Consider the following 18,016-nt stretch of genomic DNA (forward strand, 5'->3'; position numbering starts at 1 on the left):
CATGCAAGTTACAAGCAAGGATTGCTCTTTACTCAAAAAAATACACTTTCCCAGAAATGATGCTTTAATTTGGGTGATTTCTATGTATAAGTCTCAGATTCAGGCACCCTTCGTAATACCATTAGCTCTTTATTTACTGCTGTTGGCAACCAGAATAAAGTTGATATCTGACTTACATGGGTTTCTGAGGTGCCCAGACATGATGGTGTGAGAGGATGAGAGGATGGTTTATGTTTGACTATCAGTTCTGCTCAGAGAACAAGAGTGGGCACCGTGGCCACAGGGCCCTGAGTCTGACTTGTGTGTGATTCTCTCTCAGCTCTTGAGCACTTACCACCCAAGATGTCCTGCCAGCAGAGCCAGCAGCAGTGCCAGCCCCCTCCCAAGTGCACCCCCAAGTGCCCTCCCAAATGTCAGACCCCAAAGTGCCCCCCAAAGTGCCCCCCTAAGTGCCCTCCTGCCCCTTCCTGCTGTAGCCTTGGTTCTGGGGGCTGCTGTGGCTGCCGCTCTGGGGGCTGCTGCAGCTCTGGGGGTGGCGGCTGCTGCCTGAGCCACCACAGGCCCCGCAGATCTCTCCGACGTCACAGACACCAGAGCTCTGGATGCTGCAGCAGTGGAGGCAGCGGTGGATGCTGTAGCAGTGGGGGCAGCAGTGGATGCTGTGGCAGTGGGGGCAGCAGTGGATGCTGTGGCAGCAGTGGAGGCAGCGGTGGATGCTGTGGCAGCAGTGGCAGCAGCTGTGGTGGTGGCCAGCAGTCTGGGGGTTGCTGCTGACTTGGACCACGAGTCCAAGCAGTGTAGATGGAAGCCATGAGCAGAAGACCTGCCCCTGCGGGCCGCTCTTCTTTCCTCCTCCTGCATATCCTGGGGTCTGACATCCTGCAATCCTGTGTAAAGTTCTGAATTTGCCCCGAATGGCATATTGTCTTCTCTAATTTGCAATAAAGTCTTCCTTAATGAACCAAACTAACGTCTTGTTAATTTGGCCAACACTATCCTTATGTATCATTTTTAACATCTGGGTCTCAGTTGTACCCTGAAGAATAGAAGCCTCAATCAGAAATATGGGTTATGTGTGCGGTCACTCTATGGAGTCTTGATAGTAAAGTTTCATTCATGTTTAATGTGCAAATTTATGACCTTTCCAACCCTCATATCCACAGGGTGGGCTATTTTCCTCTTCTGGATACCTATGGCTTTTCTATGATCTTTATCCTTATTTACCCTCCTTTTTCATTTTTAAGATAACTGTGCTATTATTCTAAGTGCTGACATGAATTGGGATTTGATCAAAGAAGGGTATTTTTCACCATATAGAAAATATCCAGTTGCCCATGGACTAATAGGTAAAGAACCCAAGCATAAGAATGAAAACCATAGAACATCTAGAAAAGACATAAGAGGAAAAACACTGGAATATTGAAATTTTCAGTGACATTTGTGATATGATACCACAGTAACTAAAATGAAAGTGGGCAATGTAAATTGCCTTTATAAAAAATATTCTATGCATGATTAAATGTTATCCACACAGCAAGATGACAGTCTTTTGTGTGGAAGTATTTGTCAATCATACTAACAGCAGGTGATTACCCAGACTGTACTAAACTATTTCAGCTCGTCAACATATAAATGAACAGCCCAATTTAAAATATAGAAAAGGCTCAAAAATGCATTTCTTCAAAGAAGACTTAAGAATAATCAGCAAATACATGGAAAGTTGCCCAGAACTACTATTATACAAATAAATTTAAAGTGAGATATTATCTCCAGCCAAAGAAACTGTCCAGTACCAACCAACCAGAGTAACAGTTATTTGTGAAGATGTGTGGTTATTAGAAGCTACATGGACTGTTTGGAATGCAAAATTGGGTGATAAGTATGGAAAACAGATGATTTCTCCTCAAAAATATAACAGGATTATCTATGAATCAACGAGTTCCTTGATAATTCATACCTCCAGCATATGCATCTAGCTCTCCGTCTGTCTGTCTGTCTACCTACCTAGCTACCTATCTACCTACCTATTGACAGACATATATATGTCAGTATGTGTGTGTTTATGTGTCTGTGTCAGTGTGGTTATTAATTTGTAAATATCTTATAAACTGAAAGCAGAGTCTTTGAGAAATTGTTTCTATACCCATGTGCATAACAGCATTATTTAAAATAGCCAAAAGAGGCTCTCTGCTCCTCCCATTCCAGAGACACCTACATCTTCCTGTGCAGTGCCAGCATCATCTCTGAGACCCGACAGTGAAGGTCAGAGTGAATAGATTTAGCCATATTGGGTGCCTGGTCACCAAGTCTGCCTTCACCTCTAGCAAAGTAGAGACTGTTGCCATCAATGAAACCTTCATTACCTCAACTACATGGTCTGCATGTTCTAATATGTCAAGCCTGAGAATGGGAAACTTTTCATCAATGGGAAGGCAATCTCTATCTTCCAGGAGTGAGATCCTGCCAACATCAAATGGTGTGATGCTGGTGCTGAGTATGTTGTGGAGTCTCACCACCGTGGAGAAGGCCAGGGCCCACTTAAAAGGTGAAGCAAAAAGGGTTGTCATCTCTGCCACTTCTGCCGATAACACCATGTTTGTGATGGGTGTGAACCATGAGAAGTATAACAACTCCCTCAAGATCATCAGCAGTGCCTCCTACACCACCAACTGCTTAGTGCCCCTGGCCAAGGTCATCCATGACAACTTTGGCATTGTTGACAGACTCATGGCCACAATTCATGCCATCACAGCTATCCAGAAGATTGTGGATAGCCCCTCAGGGAAACTGGTATGATGGTCATAGAGCTGCCCAGAGCATCATCCCTTCATTCACTGGTGATACCAAGGCTGTGGGCAAGACCATCCCAGAGCTCAATGGGAAGCTCATTGGCATGGCCTTCTGTGTTCCTACACCAAATGTATCTGTCGTAAATCTGACCTGCTGCCTGAAGAAATCATCTAAATACGATGATATCAAGAAGGTGGTGAAGCAGGCAGGCAGCAGAGGGCCCCTAAAAGGGCATCCTGGGCTATATTGAGGACCAGGTCACCTTTTACAACTTTAACAGTGACATCCATTCTTCTACCTTTGCAGCTGGGTCAAGCTTATTTCCTGATATGACAACAAATTTAGCTACAGCTACAAGGTGGTGGGCCTCATGGTCCACATGGCCTCCAAGGAGTAAGAAGCCCTGAACAACTCACCCCAGGAAGAGGAAGAGAGAGGCCCTCAGCTATGGGGTCCCTGCTCTAACTCAGCATCCAGCTCACTGAGTATCTCCCTTTACAGTTTCCATCCTAGACACCCAGAAGAAGGGAAGGAGCTTAGGGAACCCTACTCTCTTGAATAGGTCAATAATGTTCACTGCACATCTCCCTTCACCCAAAAAGGTAGTCAAAAGATTAAGGCAGCACAATTGTCCATTGATTAAATGTGATTAATTGTGATTAAAATTTGATGTATTAACACAATGGAGTCTTATATAGATTTTAAAAGGCCAGGTATGGTAGCTCACTCTTATAGTCACAGTCAAGAGGAAGAAGTATTATTAAGTATTAAGTACATTAAGGCTAGCTTGGGCTACATACTTATTTCCTAGTCAGCCTTGTCTATATGAGTCAATGTCTCAAAAGGCAATCAAACTTGTGAAAATTTATATACATGCTGCAATATGGATGAAATGTAGACATTATACTAATTAAAGTAAGCATATCATAAAATAAGAACTTCCGTGGGAGACTGCTATCAATCAGATTTGTAAAAACAGCAACTAGAATAATGGTTTACAGAGACTATGGAGAGAGAGAGTATGGGGGATTATTAACGAATAAATGGTCTGTTTCAAATTTAGAAGATGATAAAACACTTGAAGACCACAATGTATTGAATATGTATATAAGACTGACAACAAAGGAAATTTTAACAAAAGAAATCACTCAAAATAAGGCATTTCAAAATGAGTTAAAATTTATTGGGCTTCAGAATTAAAATTCTATAATATGTTAAGTTTTATGTAGTTTTATCAATAACTTTAGAAATATAACACTTATTGTTCCTACTGAGAAATGATGAAAGAGACATGCAAGCTACCTCAGGCCACCTCTGGTGAGTTCCTTTTCCCTAGACTTGCACATTTTCTGCTATGCCAGCTCTAAGGTCTGTAGGGTTATTATGATACTCGCAGCCCCAGACATTTGAGCTTCCCCAGCCAAGCTAGCAGCCAACCAACCCACTCTAACTCTCCAGGACTGCACAGAGCTTTTCCTGGAACCTCACACTTTGAAGTTGCTCCTATCACCAGATGAACTTTCATTCCATTTACAGATCAATATAATGTGGCCCCTAAAATGAATGCCAAGCAACACTTAGTTGGGTGATAGTTTGACAAATTGGGAAAAGAGCAACGATATAAGCACTCATTCAAAAAAGATATCTTTCTGTACCCATACCAAGAAACAACACCACTGACAAGGTCCAGATGCCTAGTCCTCATTAAAAAATGAAAAAAAAAAAAGATGTCTCCTCCACCGTTATAATTTTTCCTGAGAATGAAAACCTAGCTAATATACAAGATAATGATTTCAAATAGCAATTATAAACATGTTCAAGAGACTCAAAGAAGATATGAATAAAGACTGAATGAAGACATGAAACATAAACAGCTCAGTTAAATAACTAAAGCAATTAAGAACATAAAATTAGAATTCCATAATGAGATCACATCTCTGAAGAAAAGCCAAACTGAAATAAAACTTGAAATTAAACAGTTAGGAACACAACAAAAAGTTCAGAGGAAAAGGGTCAAAAAGGAAGCAGCGGAAATGGAACAAAGAGTATCAGATCTTGAAGACAAAGCTGGGGAAATGGATCGCTCAATCAAAGAAAATATCAGATCTAGAATAACCCAGGGGAATATGAAATTCCTCTGGGACACTGTAATAAAACCTATGTATGAGTTACAGATACAGAAGAAGGAAAATAAACCCAGGCCAAAAGCACACAAAAGTGTTTTCAACAAACACATAGAAGAAAACTTCCCAAATCTAAGGAAAGAGATACCTCTCAGGATACAAGAGGCATAAAGAACACTAATTAGAAAGTACCAGAAAGAAATTTCTCATGTCATACAATAGTCAAAACAGTAAATGTACAAAACAAAAAATTGTATCAAAAGCTGTAAGAGAGAAGGATCAAGTCACATATAAAGGCAGGCCCACAAGAATAACAGCTGACTTTTCAATAGAGACTATGAAAGCCTGAAGAGCTTGGACTGATGTCCTACAAATGATGGAAGAATCCAGATGCCTGCACAGACTAGTATACCCAGCAAAATCCTCAGTATAATCAAACAAGAAAGAAAAACTTTCTATGGCAAAAAAAGACTTACAGGATTTATGCCCACAAAGTCAGCTCTGCAGAGACTACTTGATGGAATACTTCAGTCTGAAGAGAAGATTAAACACTCTCAAGAGTACACAAAGAATAAATAAAGTATTGCAGAACAGGAAACCAAAAGACTCTAAGAATACAACACAACAGCAGCACCATAACAGGAATTAATAAATATTATTCAATAAAAACTGTCAATATTAACATTCTCAACTCCACAAAAAGACACAAGCTAACTGATTAGATTAGAAAATAGGATCCATCCATGTGCTGCTAAGCAACACACCTCACCATCAATGACCAATACCACTTTTGGGTAAAAGTATGGGAAAGTATTCAAACAAACAGAGCTAAAAAAAAAAAAAAAAAAAAACAAGCAAGTTTAGCTATTTTACTACCTGAGAGAATAAACTTTATTCTAAAACTAGTCAGAAGATATAGAGAAGGTCACTTCATAGTCAACAAAGTAAAATACAAGAAGATATTAAAATACTAAGCATCTATGAACCACAAATAGTGGCACTCAATTCTGTAAAAGAAAGTATATTAAAACTAAAATTATAAGTTGATGCCAACACAGCAGTGGTGGATGAACTCAATATCCCTCTGTCACCAATAGACAGGTCAGTCTGACAAAAACTAGAGAAACCCTAGAGTTAAATAACATCATAAATGAAATGGATCTAACAGATATCTACAGAACATTCTACCCAAACCTCAAGTACACTTTCTTCTCAGCAGACCATGGAAACTTCTCCCAAATTGATCACATAGTAGAACACAAAACAAATCTTCACAAGTTTAGGAAAATTGAAATATCCTCCTGTATTCTATCTGACCACAGAGGAATAAAGCTAGATATCAACAAAAATAGGAAATAGAAAAATTATACAAACTCATGGAAACCAGACAACATACTAATGAATGAAAATTGGATCAAAGAAAAATCAAGAATGAAACTTTAAAATTCTTAGATTTGGGGCTGAAGACATAACAGTTTAGCTGTTAAGAGCACTGGCTGCTCCTGCAGAGGAAATGGGTTCAATTTCCAGAGCCCACATGGCAGCTGACAATCATCCATAACTCCAGTGTCAGGGGATCTGATGCCCTCTTTTGACCTCAGTGCACACTGCACAACACAGGTGCACTTACACACAAGCAGGCAATACAATTGTGCACTTAAAATAAAAAATAACATATTTTTAAGGAAATTTCTAGAATTGGACATAAATGAAAACACAACATACCAAAACATATAAGATACAATGAAGGCAGCCCTAACAGGTAATTTTATAAAATTAAGTGTGCATATCTGAAGAATACAGACATTTCAAATGAATAACTTAATGATGCTCCTAAAGGCTTAGCAACACAACAATTAAACATTGCTGCCCTTTTCATAATATCTAAGAATTGGAAACTACCTAGATGTCCAAGTTGATAGAAAGAGCTCAAAATATACAGGCTAAAGTTAATGAAATAAAAATGAAGAAAACAATACAAAGAATCAATGAAGCAAGAGTTGGTTCTTTGAAAAGATTAAAAAGACTGACAAACATTTAGTCAAGTTAACCAAAAGAGAGGACACAAATTAATAAATTCAAAGATGAAAAGGGAACTATTACAAGAGACATCCAGAAAATTTAGAAAACCATTAGGATATACTTAAAATCTATATTTAATTAAGCTGGAAAGTCTGAAAGAAATGGATGAATTTTTAGATCTGTATGGCCTGCCAAAGTTAAATCAAATCAACAAAAATAATTTATCAAGACCCATAACAACCAAAGAGATAAATGGGAGAGAAAACTGGTACAGTCACTACAGAAACCAGTGCATAGAACTATCAAAATGTTAAAATTCATTGAACCATATGTTTCAGTCATCACACCACTCTTGGGCATATACACAAAAGACTCCATACCGTTCTACAGAAATACCTGTTTACTCATGGTCATTGCTGCCCTTTTCATAATATCTAAGAATTGGAAACTACCTAGATGTCCATCAACTGATGAATGGATAACGAAGTTGTGGTACAGATACACAATGGAATATTATTTAACTGTTAAAAATGAAATTATGAAATTCACAGGAAAATGAATGTAACTGGATGTAACCTTATACTTAGTGAGGTGACCCAGACTGAGAAACACAAACATCACACGTTCATCTCATAGCTGCATTTTACCTCTGAAGTTTTAGTTATGCAAGATTCATTTTGAAAATCCAGAAGTCAACAACTAATAAAGGGTCATAGAGGAGGAAGAGGCTTCTTGGGAGAGGAGGTAGAATACAATGACAGAAAGAGTGAAGGGGAATAATTAAGTAAAAAAGATTAATTGAGATGTGATATCAGGACTAGGAACCTGTGGGTACACAGGTCACAGGAGGAGAAAATATGGGGAGGGATAACCAGAACTAAAGGCCTTTAAGAAAAAGCCATGTGGAAACTTACCAGTATAGAAGCCTCTTAAAGCAATTAAAAACAGCTACCCTATAATATGGAGAAGTTGCCCTTACTAAACTCCATAGGCTAGGAAAGAAGCTCAGTGCCAGGAATGGCCTAACTCCTTTGAAGCTGTTGACCACTGGCCATTGCCCTTGCTTTTGGTTACCCACCAGAACTTTATGTTTAAAAACTACTCCCAAATATACTACACACAGGAGTTGCAGGACAAACAGGGAGAAATCAAGTTGGTACTGACATGAAAGCTTCATCTCTACAGACTATTTTCATAACACTAGAATGCATTATGCATGATACTAGAAGAGAGGCATGGTCATTGACCTTGCCCAGCAGGGAATCCTGGGAGCTACAACAACTGGCCTGGCAAGATATGTCTGCATCTGCAATGGTGGTGTGACTGTTATGGGAGAAACCAAATACTTTTGCTTGGATTTGAGGCCCACTTCACAAGATGGCACCCATGCCTGACACTGAAATCAGGACTATGAACCTGTGGGTATACAGGTCACAGGTTTTAGGGGAAACCCAACTAATGTTATTGTGTTAAATAGACCAATAAACCAACTTCTAATGACTTATCAGTATACTCATAGATTAACACACCTTTCATCTCTGACCAGAGAAGCTGGTAGATGATGTCTAACACAGAGACCCACAACTGACCAACATTCAGGGAATAAGAGATTGTAAAGTACTTTCCCTGAATAGCACACTTATTGGAAACTTCTGCCTTCTAAGACTTAGGGATGATTGTGGAGGAAGGGATGGAAAGATTGCAAGAGATTGTAAAGATTGTACCTCCTGATGCATGCTAACTTCTTATGCTAGTGGAGTCAGCTGGAAGGCGGCTCAGATAAAGTTGTTTCCCAAGCCTTTTTTTAACCACATATGCTAATGAGTGAACCGTAACCTATGTGCACTGATAACACACCATCAATGGTGCCAATTGAACCAAAATGGACATGAAAAGACATTTGCCAACAGAACGCTTTAAGGAATACCCTGCTGTTATTAATAATGTCACCACCTGTGATCCTGCACTCACTGCTCACAACAGTTTTCCAGACAGCTGGATAGCCACTCAAATGAACTTACATTAGTGCTGCCAGGATGAACAAGTCCCACATAAGTCCAAGCCATACAAAATCCCAGAACAGAAGTGGGGAAGTGGATAGGAAATCCCAACCCTATTGATAACTGATGGCTGCTGCAAAGGGAGAATCTGTCTTCTTTAAGGTTTAACTCTGGGTACGTTAGTCTACAGTGGATAGAACCACACTGAAAGGACACTTGGGGACACAGTTTTGACTCAATATTCTCAACATATATCTGAGAACATGAAATTGGGAGGGGGGAAAAGGGGTAAAAAAAGGGGTGAGGTCTAATTATGATCAAAATATATTGTCTGAAATTCCCAGAAATTCAATAAAGAAACAATAAGCGATGAGAGTTTAGCATACTTTTAGTACATATGCCAAAATAAATTAAAATTATAACATTAGAAGCAATCAAACAAGATAATTTTGAATGCTGTGAGAAGACAGGGATTGAATTTTCTCTTGTACACCAAGACGATTGTTTTATGACTGTTAAAGAGTAATGAAGGGAAACAAAGAAAACTAATTTATTATGGCTCTGATCTCAGAGGAAAAGTATTTTCAGACTGAATTTCTTCTGGATAGAACTTGGCACTGTTCTTGTACTCCATGGGGTGGAGAGAGAGAGCGAGACCTTAACAAATGGAACCCCGGAAGTCAACGGCTTCCTAGTCCAGATGGCTTCACTGACTTGACACTTAAGCCAGCAGAGCTGACCATCATGGCTTCAATTCCAGGCTTCCTCGCAGATGCATGCCACTCACACATTCCTGTGTTCAGGCAGGTCAGCAAAGGACTTGGGTATTGCCCTGCACAGAGCCAGAGGTGTTTACCACATGGCTTCTCATTCCCGTCATCCCAGTACTCAGGATCTGAGCTAGCAGACCTGCCCCTGTGGACAGTAGGAATCAGTTCCTGACCTCTCCCCATTACTAAGCCCTGAACAACCTGGACAGGAGAACAAATGCCAGCACAGGTGAGAGAGGTGCTGTCCAAGTGCTGTGCCACATCTGCCTCACTCTGCCTGTCTCAGAGCGCTGCTTCCTGTGAGGGAACCCAAATCATAAGGAGTAGCTGTTTATCATCTGAGATGCCACTGATGATGCTACTGAGAGGATTTTAAAGTCATAAAATATCCAGTGTACACACAGTCTTGTTGAATTATTGGAGATAAAATACAAAACCCGGGACAGGTTCTCAAGGGATTTATTACACTTTCATGTATGTAATCTAGTACGTGAAAGGAAATTAGAGGGACCCAAGTGAACAGACCACGAAGGATGAAGGTATGTCATGTGATGCAGGGGCAAATATTACCAAGTACAAAAATAATGTAGTTCAGCTAACAGCATTCTGTAAGGCAAGTGGAGAATGCTTAATCCAGCAAAGGGTTGCATCTGGTACTATTTTGCATTTGGCTCTTAAATTACATGCAGCCTTGAACAAGACATTGGAAATGCATTGCCATAAACAACTTTTTGGAATAGAAGAGTCTTCTCTTGGATCTGATAATAGAACAGAGTTTTAAAAATCAAATAGCTAGTCAAAGGGGTCTTGGCACCTGTTAATAGTAGAGGCTATGAGAAAAATGTAATTAGATTTGACCAGATAGTAGATAACTAGATTGATAATTAGAGGATAAACCAATGGGTACATACTTGAAATAGAGATAGACAGATGATAGGTAGATTGTAGATCATATATAGACAGATATATTGGTAGATGTTAGAGTCATGATAAATTACTGATACGTATCTTTCTAAATACATAGATAATAGACACCTATCTCTACCCTGATTCATTGGAGCTCACCACTCTAGGATGCTTGAGAGATTATTCCCAAGTCTTAGCGATTCCAGCATCCAAAGGCCTTACAGAGAAGTGACCTTTCTCCTCCCTGATTCTTTCTGACTTTGGTTTGCATTTCCATGAGTTTTTTCAGAGTTCCGGTAACCTCACAGTGTGCATGTCACTACAATTTTCTTGTCCTAGATTAAGTCCCAACCATTTCTATTGAAATGCTAAAAGTGAGGAAATTCACAGTGCCCCATTCATTTGTGACTTGAGCAAAAAAGTAAAAAGGTATGAAATTGGGATGAAGGGAACCCAGGAGCCCGACATGAAGAGCTCAGACACATTTCACTGAACTAAGGACTCTCCTGGAAAATCTCCATCTCCATCAGGACATGCAGTTGTCTGTTATCCATTTGCCTCACAAGGAAGAGTTCACATTCAGTGTCGCACAGTCTTACCTCTTTCCTCCTACTTCTCATCTGTGGACATCAGTCCCTGCAATCCATATGAGCTCCAGAAATCCAAAACCTCACACTATTTCAGAAAGAAAGCTGCGGCTTCTGCTTCTTTTACTGTACCCCTTACTCCATTGCATCTTACTACTGAACCATCACAAGCCCACGAAAAAAAAAGAAAGTAAAAACAAAAACACATCTTGAAGAGCTGACTCAGTGGTTTTAGAACCCTTGATGCTCTTCTAGAGGGCTGGAGTTCTAATCTCAGTACCACCACCACCTGTAACTCCAGCTCCAGGGCACCCGATGCCCTCCTCTAGCCCTCCTACACATGTGGGCATCCTCACACAAACACGGAGTGAATGAAAATAGAAATAAAATCTTTGAAATCAAAACAAATATACTTCCTTCAGCAGCACTTGTGGTATATTGGAGCAACAGAGATTATTGGGGCTCAGGTGCAAGGACCGCATGAAAATTTGAGGTGTTCCACTTTAAAAAATGTAAAATCAATTAATAAGTAATTGAAATTCATTTTCTACAGAAGTAAATGTTGTCTTTTAATTATGTTCAGTATATCAGTATACAATATTGGTTTTCTTATAACTTTTCATACCTTGTACGATATATTCTGAACACACCCTCAATTAATATTGCATTATTATTTTAACTTAGTTTGTGTTTGTGTGTGTATCTGGGATGTACACTTGCTATGTGGGTTCGTGAACAGCAGAGGTTACATGAGATCCTTCCTCACTCACTTCTCCATTTTCTTTTAGTGAGACAGGGTCTCACTGAACCCAGAGCTTCCTGTTTCAAGAAGACCAGCTGGATAGAGACCCCAGGGTCATTCTTTCCCTAAGCCCTCTGCACTGGGCTTACATGCATGGGCTGCCTGCCTGGTTTTTTGAGGTTTATAGTGATCCAACCTCAGGTTCTCAAGCTTGCTCAGCAAATACTTGACCCATTAAAACATGACCCTAGCTTTTAATCATTTTTTTAAGAGAATACTTTCCTCCCTCTTCATTCATCATGTTAAATGTGACATTAGTCGAGAATCCTTCTGATTCACTCTACCAGACTTAGTTTATTATTTTTCTAATACCTTGCTGAGTTTTGTAACAACCAACTAATTCTCATTAATATTAAAATATTGCCCTTAAAAGGGGAAATGATGTAGGTCAAACAGATTTCAGAAACTCATTTCGGCTCAACCCCTTCCTGATCCAAGTCACACTGACGTTTTGACTATGTAGATGGCTGACTATGATACAGAGATACAGATTGGCAAAATGCAGTGATATAAGTGGCCATGCTTCAATACTGCAGCTTTACACATTCAAGTCTGGCTACCTGGATTAAGGGTCAAATCAGTAAAAGACAGCAAATGAGACATACTGAGAAGTAAGCACTTCCTAATGCAGGCACCTTTCAAGTATGTGAAGATCAGGATGCTAGGAATCCTCTTCCTTGCCTCATTCCTAAATCATAGTCCAATGGATTCAGCATCTCTGAGACCTGTGGAGGGAGACTGAGGAGGAACATGTGGTCATCATCAGTCATGGAACCATATGGGTGTAGGGAGGCTGGGCGTGACATGCCCAGTCACTGTCTCACAGACTAAGGCACAGCCCAAGACCTGCATAAAAGGACTGAGGCACAGAGCACATCCATTCACTCACCTCCTGAAGTGCCAACGACTTTTGTGCTGCCTTCATTTTGGTAAGTGTCCGCTGGGAGCAGAAGCCCAGCATATACCAGAGTGATGCTTAGCATAGAGCTGAAGGGGAGGTTGAGAGGGGCCAAGAGTCTGGAGGCCATGTTGTCAAAAGTTTTCTTAACAGAGGTAGAGGCAGAGGACGAGTTGTCACCCATGGGAGGCATGAGGAGATGGGGTTAATATGACTTAGGTCTCTTTAGTGAACAGTACTCCTTAGTGGAGTGGGCCTCTCAGAGCACAACACTGAAGCACAGAGATCTATTCACCTTAGACAGAGTTCAGAGGATTGGGAAATTCTGAAACACAGTCCTTGCCCAGCATTTACAATAAGAGATAAAGCCAGGCTGGGGAACATAGTGATCCTTTGCACTTAAGAAATCCACAGTCGTAGGTCTGAGATTTTTCACACACCAGCCTGACTCTGGCCTTGCTATCCTGTTAGCCTGAGGAGGGGATGGATTTAGCTATGTGAGCATGGCTCTGAAAGCAGGCCTGGTTTCATGAGCTGGGTATGCAAGAAATTATGGGGGTTTTCAGGATTTTCTTAAGGGTTTTGATAACTGACCCAGGAGCCCCCAGGTCATTTGCACTATTCTCCTGTGGTATAAAATCATCATGAAAGTTATAAGAAAGCTAATGATTGCCCTTCACTCTTAAAAATACATTTTCCCCACAAATAACACTTTAAGTTGGGTGATTTCTAAGTGTAATCTGATTCAGACACCTTTCAAGACTCCATTAGCTTTTCATACACTGCTGTTGGCCACCAGATGGCAGTTCATATCTGACTCACAGGAGGTTCTGAGGTGTGAAGACTTGATGATGATGATGATGATGATGATGAGAGAGGATGGGAGGATAAGAACTAAAACTATGGGGATGGTGTATGTCTGATTATCCATGAAGCTCAGAGGACCAGTGTGGGCATCATGGCCTCAAAGTCCTGAGACCGGTTTGTGTGTGATTCTCCCTCAGCTCCTGAACACTCACCAGCCAAGATGTCCTGCCAGCAGAGCCAGCAGCAGTGCCAGCCCCCTCCCAAGTGCACCCCCAAGTGTCCTCCCAAGTGCCAGACCCCAAAGTGCCCCCCAAAGGGTCCCCCTAAGTGCCCTCCTGCCCCTTCCTGCTGTAGCCTTGGTTCTGGGGGCTGCTGTGGCTCCAGCTCTGGGGGCTGCTGCCTGAACACTCACCAGCCAAGATGTCCTGCCAGCAGAGCCAGCAGCAGTGCCAGCCCCCTCCCAAGTGCACCCCCAAGTGTCCTCCCAAGTGCCAGACCCCAAAGTGCCCCCCAAAGGGTCCCCCTAAGTGCCCTCCTGCCCCTTCCTGCTGTAGCCTTGGTTCTGGGGGCTGCTGTGGCTCCAGCTCTGGGGGCTGCTGCAGCTCTGGGCTCTGGGGGGAGGCAGCAGTGGATGTTGTAGCAGTGGAGGCAGCGGCGGCAGCTGTGGCAGTGGTCAGCAGTCTGGGGGCTGCTGCTGACCTGGGCCGGTGGCCAGCAGTCTGGGGGCTGCTGCTGACTTGGACCACGAGGACCTCAGACAAGCAGTGCAGGAGGAAGCCATGAGCAGAAGACCTGCCCCTGCGGGCCACTCTTCTTTCCTCTTGTCCTGCATATCCTGGGGTCTGACATCCTGCAGTCCTGTGTAAAGTTCTGAATTTGCTCCTAATTGCATATTGTCTCCTCAAATTGGCAATAAAGTCTTCTTTAATGAGCCAAACTAAAGTCCTGTTAATTTTGGCCAACACTATCCTCACATATCATTTTTTAAAATTTTATTGAGAATTTCATACATGCATATAAAGTGTTTTGATCAAATCCATGCCCACTCCCTCCCCTCCAACTCCTCCCATATCTCCTCATCACCTTCTTTCTGACAACTTCATGTACTCTTTCTTTTTTCTTCTTTCCTTCCTTTCTTTTTTTATGGGGCTTTTTTTACTCTACTGTTCCTCCCTCTGAAGAGATAACCGTAAAATCTTTTAGGGATTAGATAAAAGATTCCAAATACTTTTGACATTTTTGGCCTTTGGAACAGCATATGTTGCTAAGAGGCCTAAGGACATTTTGACTTTTAGCCAAGAAATTGGCTACTTTTCTTTGGGGTCCCTTTACCCTAACTGCCTAGCCAATTCCTACTTCCTATTCTTATCACACCATCATCTGAAAAGGTTACCCAACTTTTGGATAGAGAATTGGGAGGCTCTGGCTTCTTCCATGCTGAACAGGGATGCAGGGTAAGGCAATCGGGGTACCCCTTTAGTGGGTCTATCTAAAAGACTCCAAAATTGCATAACTCTTATCTGTAGGGGGAAAAGAAAGTCCTTGACTGGTGAATAGGAGATGTGAAGGAGAAGTAAAGGCAAGAGTAGTTAACATTACAAGTTCTAGACAGGGAACCAGAAAAAAGTCAGAACAGGGAAAATTTCAAATGTTCATGTAAGAAATTCCTTTGGAATTTCTTGACAAGAGCTTCCAAAAGCATCCCTCTATTGGGTTCCTCCTCATTTTTCTTTGGAAATATCATTTTTAACATCTGGGTCTCAGTGGTGTCCTGAGGAATAGAATCCTGGATCAGAAATATGGGTTATGTGTCTGGGCACTCAATGGAGTCTTGATAGTAAAGTCTCATTCACACTTAGTGTGCACATGTAAGTCCTTTCAAATCCTCACACTCACAGTGTGGGTTATTTTCCTCTACTGTTTTCCTGTGAGCTTTCTCTGATCTTTATCCCTATTTACCTTTCATTTTCTTTTTTAAAACAACTATGCTATTATTCGAAGAGCTGACATGAAGTGAGATCTGATCAATGTATTTCTTATTAGGTAGAAAACATATACAAACCAAATCCCCATTAACCAATAAATAAATAACTTAAACATAAGAATGAAAGCTACAGAACTCCTAGAAACGACATCAGAGGAAAAACATGGGAATCCTGAAATTTTCAGTGACTCTTTCGATACGATACCACAGTAACTGAAATGAAAGTGGGCAATGTGAACTGCCTTATAGAAAAAACAGTCTATGCATGGTTGACTATTATCTGCACAGCAAGATGACAGCCTTTGATGTGGGAGTATTTGTCAATCAACTAATTATAGGTGATTACCCAGACTATACTAAACTCAACTTATCAACATATAAATAAACAACCCAATTTAAAATGCAGAAATGGCCAGACATGGTGGCTCACACCTTTAATCCCAGCACTCGGGAGGCAGAGGCAGGCGGATCTATGTGAGTTCAAGCCCAGCCTGGTCTACACAGTGAGTTCCAGGACAGCTGGGGCTACAGGGAGACCCTGTCTCAAAAAGACCAAAAAAAACCAAAAAAAAACAAACAAACAAACAAACAAAGCAGAAATGGCTCATGGCTCACATATACTTGTTTCCAAAGAAGACATAAGAATAATCAGCAAATGTGGGGAAAGTTGCCCAATATTTCTATTAGACAAATAAAATCCATAGTGAGATATTACCTCCAGCCCAAGAAGGTGGCCACTATGAATCAAACAGAGAGTAATAGCTATTGGGGAGCATATAGGGGTATTATAACATTTTTAGACTGTTTGGAATGCAAAATGGAAAGCAGATAAAATTTCTCCTCAAAAATATAACAGGATTATTTATGGACCAACAAGTTAATAGTAGTTGCATCAACATACTCATCTAACTGTCTATCTATCTATCTATCTATCTATCTATCTATCTATCTATTTACCTATCTACAGACATATATGTGTGAGTACATGTTTGTTTATAAATAGCAATAGTTTATAAATAGCCTGCATGTTTATAAATAGCACATGAACTGAAAACAGAGACTTGAGGTATTTTTTCTATACCCATGTTCACAACATTATTTAAATAGTCAAAAGATTAAGGGAACACAATTGTCCATTGGGTAATAACTGTGATTAAAAATATGGTATACACAATGGAATATTACATAAATTTTAAAAGGCCAGGAATGGTAGTTCACTCTTGTAATCACAGTCAGGAGGAAGCAGGATTATCGTAAGTTCAAGGCCAGCCTGGACTACATAGTTATTTCCTAGCCAGCCTTGTTTATATGAGTCATTTTCTCAAAGGAAAAAAAACTGGTGAAAATTTATATACATGCTGCAATATGGGTGAAATGTAAAGACATTATACTAATTAAAGTAAGTATATCATAAAATAAAAACTTCTGCGGGAGACTACTATTAATCAGATTTATAAGGACTGCAACTAGAATAATGGTTTACAGAGGCTATGGAGAGAGAGCATGAGAAATTATTGATGGATGAATGTATGGTTTCAGTTTTAGAATATGATAAAAAATTTGGAGATCATAATGTATTGCATACATGTATGAGACTGACAAAAAACAAAGGAAAATTTAAGAAAAGAAAGCACTCAAAAGGCATTTCAAAATCAATTAAATTTTATTAGGCTTCAGAATTAAAACTCTGTTAAGATGTTAAATTTGTGTAGTGTTTTATCAATTACTTTAGAAATATAATATTACTGTACCTATTAAGTGAGCAGAGCGATGTGTAAGCTGCTTCAGCCATGACTGGTGAGTTCCTTTTCCCTAGACCTGCAAATTCTCTGTCATGTGATCTCTAAAGTCTGCAGGATTATTTTTTATGATCCAGGCATGTCAACTTCCCAGTCAAGCTAGCAGCCAATCAGCCCATTCTAATGCTCCAGGACTGTAGAGTTTGTCCTGGCACCTCACACTCAAAAGTTGCATCTATCACCAGATGAACTGAGAACAATTCTTACATTTCTTTTACACATCAGCATAATGTGGTTCTCAAAATGAACATAAAGTACCACTCGGCTGGTCCAAAGTCTGACAAATTTAAAAAACAGCAAACAAAGATATAAACCCATTCAACGAAGATGTCATCCCCCACCCATATCAAGAAACATCACCACTGACAAAGTCCAAATGCCAACGTCTCATTTGAAAAAAAAAACATGAATAACAACAATATGTGTCCTCCAAAAATTAGCACCTCCACCATAATGTTTCCTAAGAATGACGACATAGCTGATACACAGGACAAAGTTTCAAAATAGCAGTTATAATCATGTTCAAGG

The 18,016-nt window shown here is 40.4% G+C and overlaps 1 protein-coding gene and 1 pseudogene across 1 annotated transcript; both read left to right on the forward strand.

The window, feature by feature from the left end:
• Window positions 1–342: 342 nt before the first annotated feature.
• On the forward strand, window positions 343–774 carry LOC103734088 (late cornified envelope protein 1A-like). The gene has a single exon (XM_029563462.1). It carries the CDS (start codon window positions 343–345, stop codon window positions 772–774), a length of 432 nt encoding a protein of 143 aa, XP_029419322.1.
• Window positions 775–2,481: 1,707 nt separating this feature from the next.
• LOC115066742 lies at window positions 2,482–3,197 on the forward strand (annotated as a pseudogene).
• Window positions 3,198–18,016: the final 14,819 nt, after the last annotated feature.

The sequence above is a fragment of the Nannospalax galili genome, unplaced genomic scaffold, assembly GCF_000622305.1.
Source record: "Nannospalax galili isolate Female #2095 unplaced genomic scaffold, S.galili_v1.0 scaffold416, whole genome shotgun sequence".
Lineage (NCBI taxonomy): Eukaryota > Metazoa > Chordata > Mammalia > Rodentia > Spalacidae > Nannospalax > Nannospalax galili.

What these genes read in the sequence shown, in the direction of transcription:
- LOC103734088 (XM_029563462.1), top strand. Translation starts at nt 343, where the DNA reads ATGTCCTGCCAGCAGAGCCAGCAGCAGTGCCAGCCCCCTCCCAAGTGC.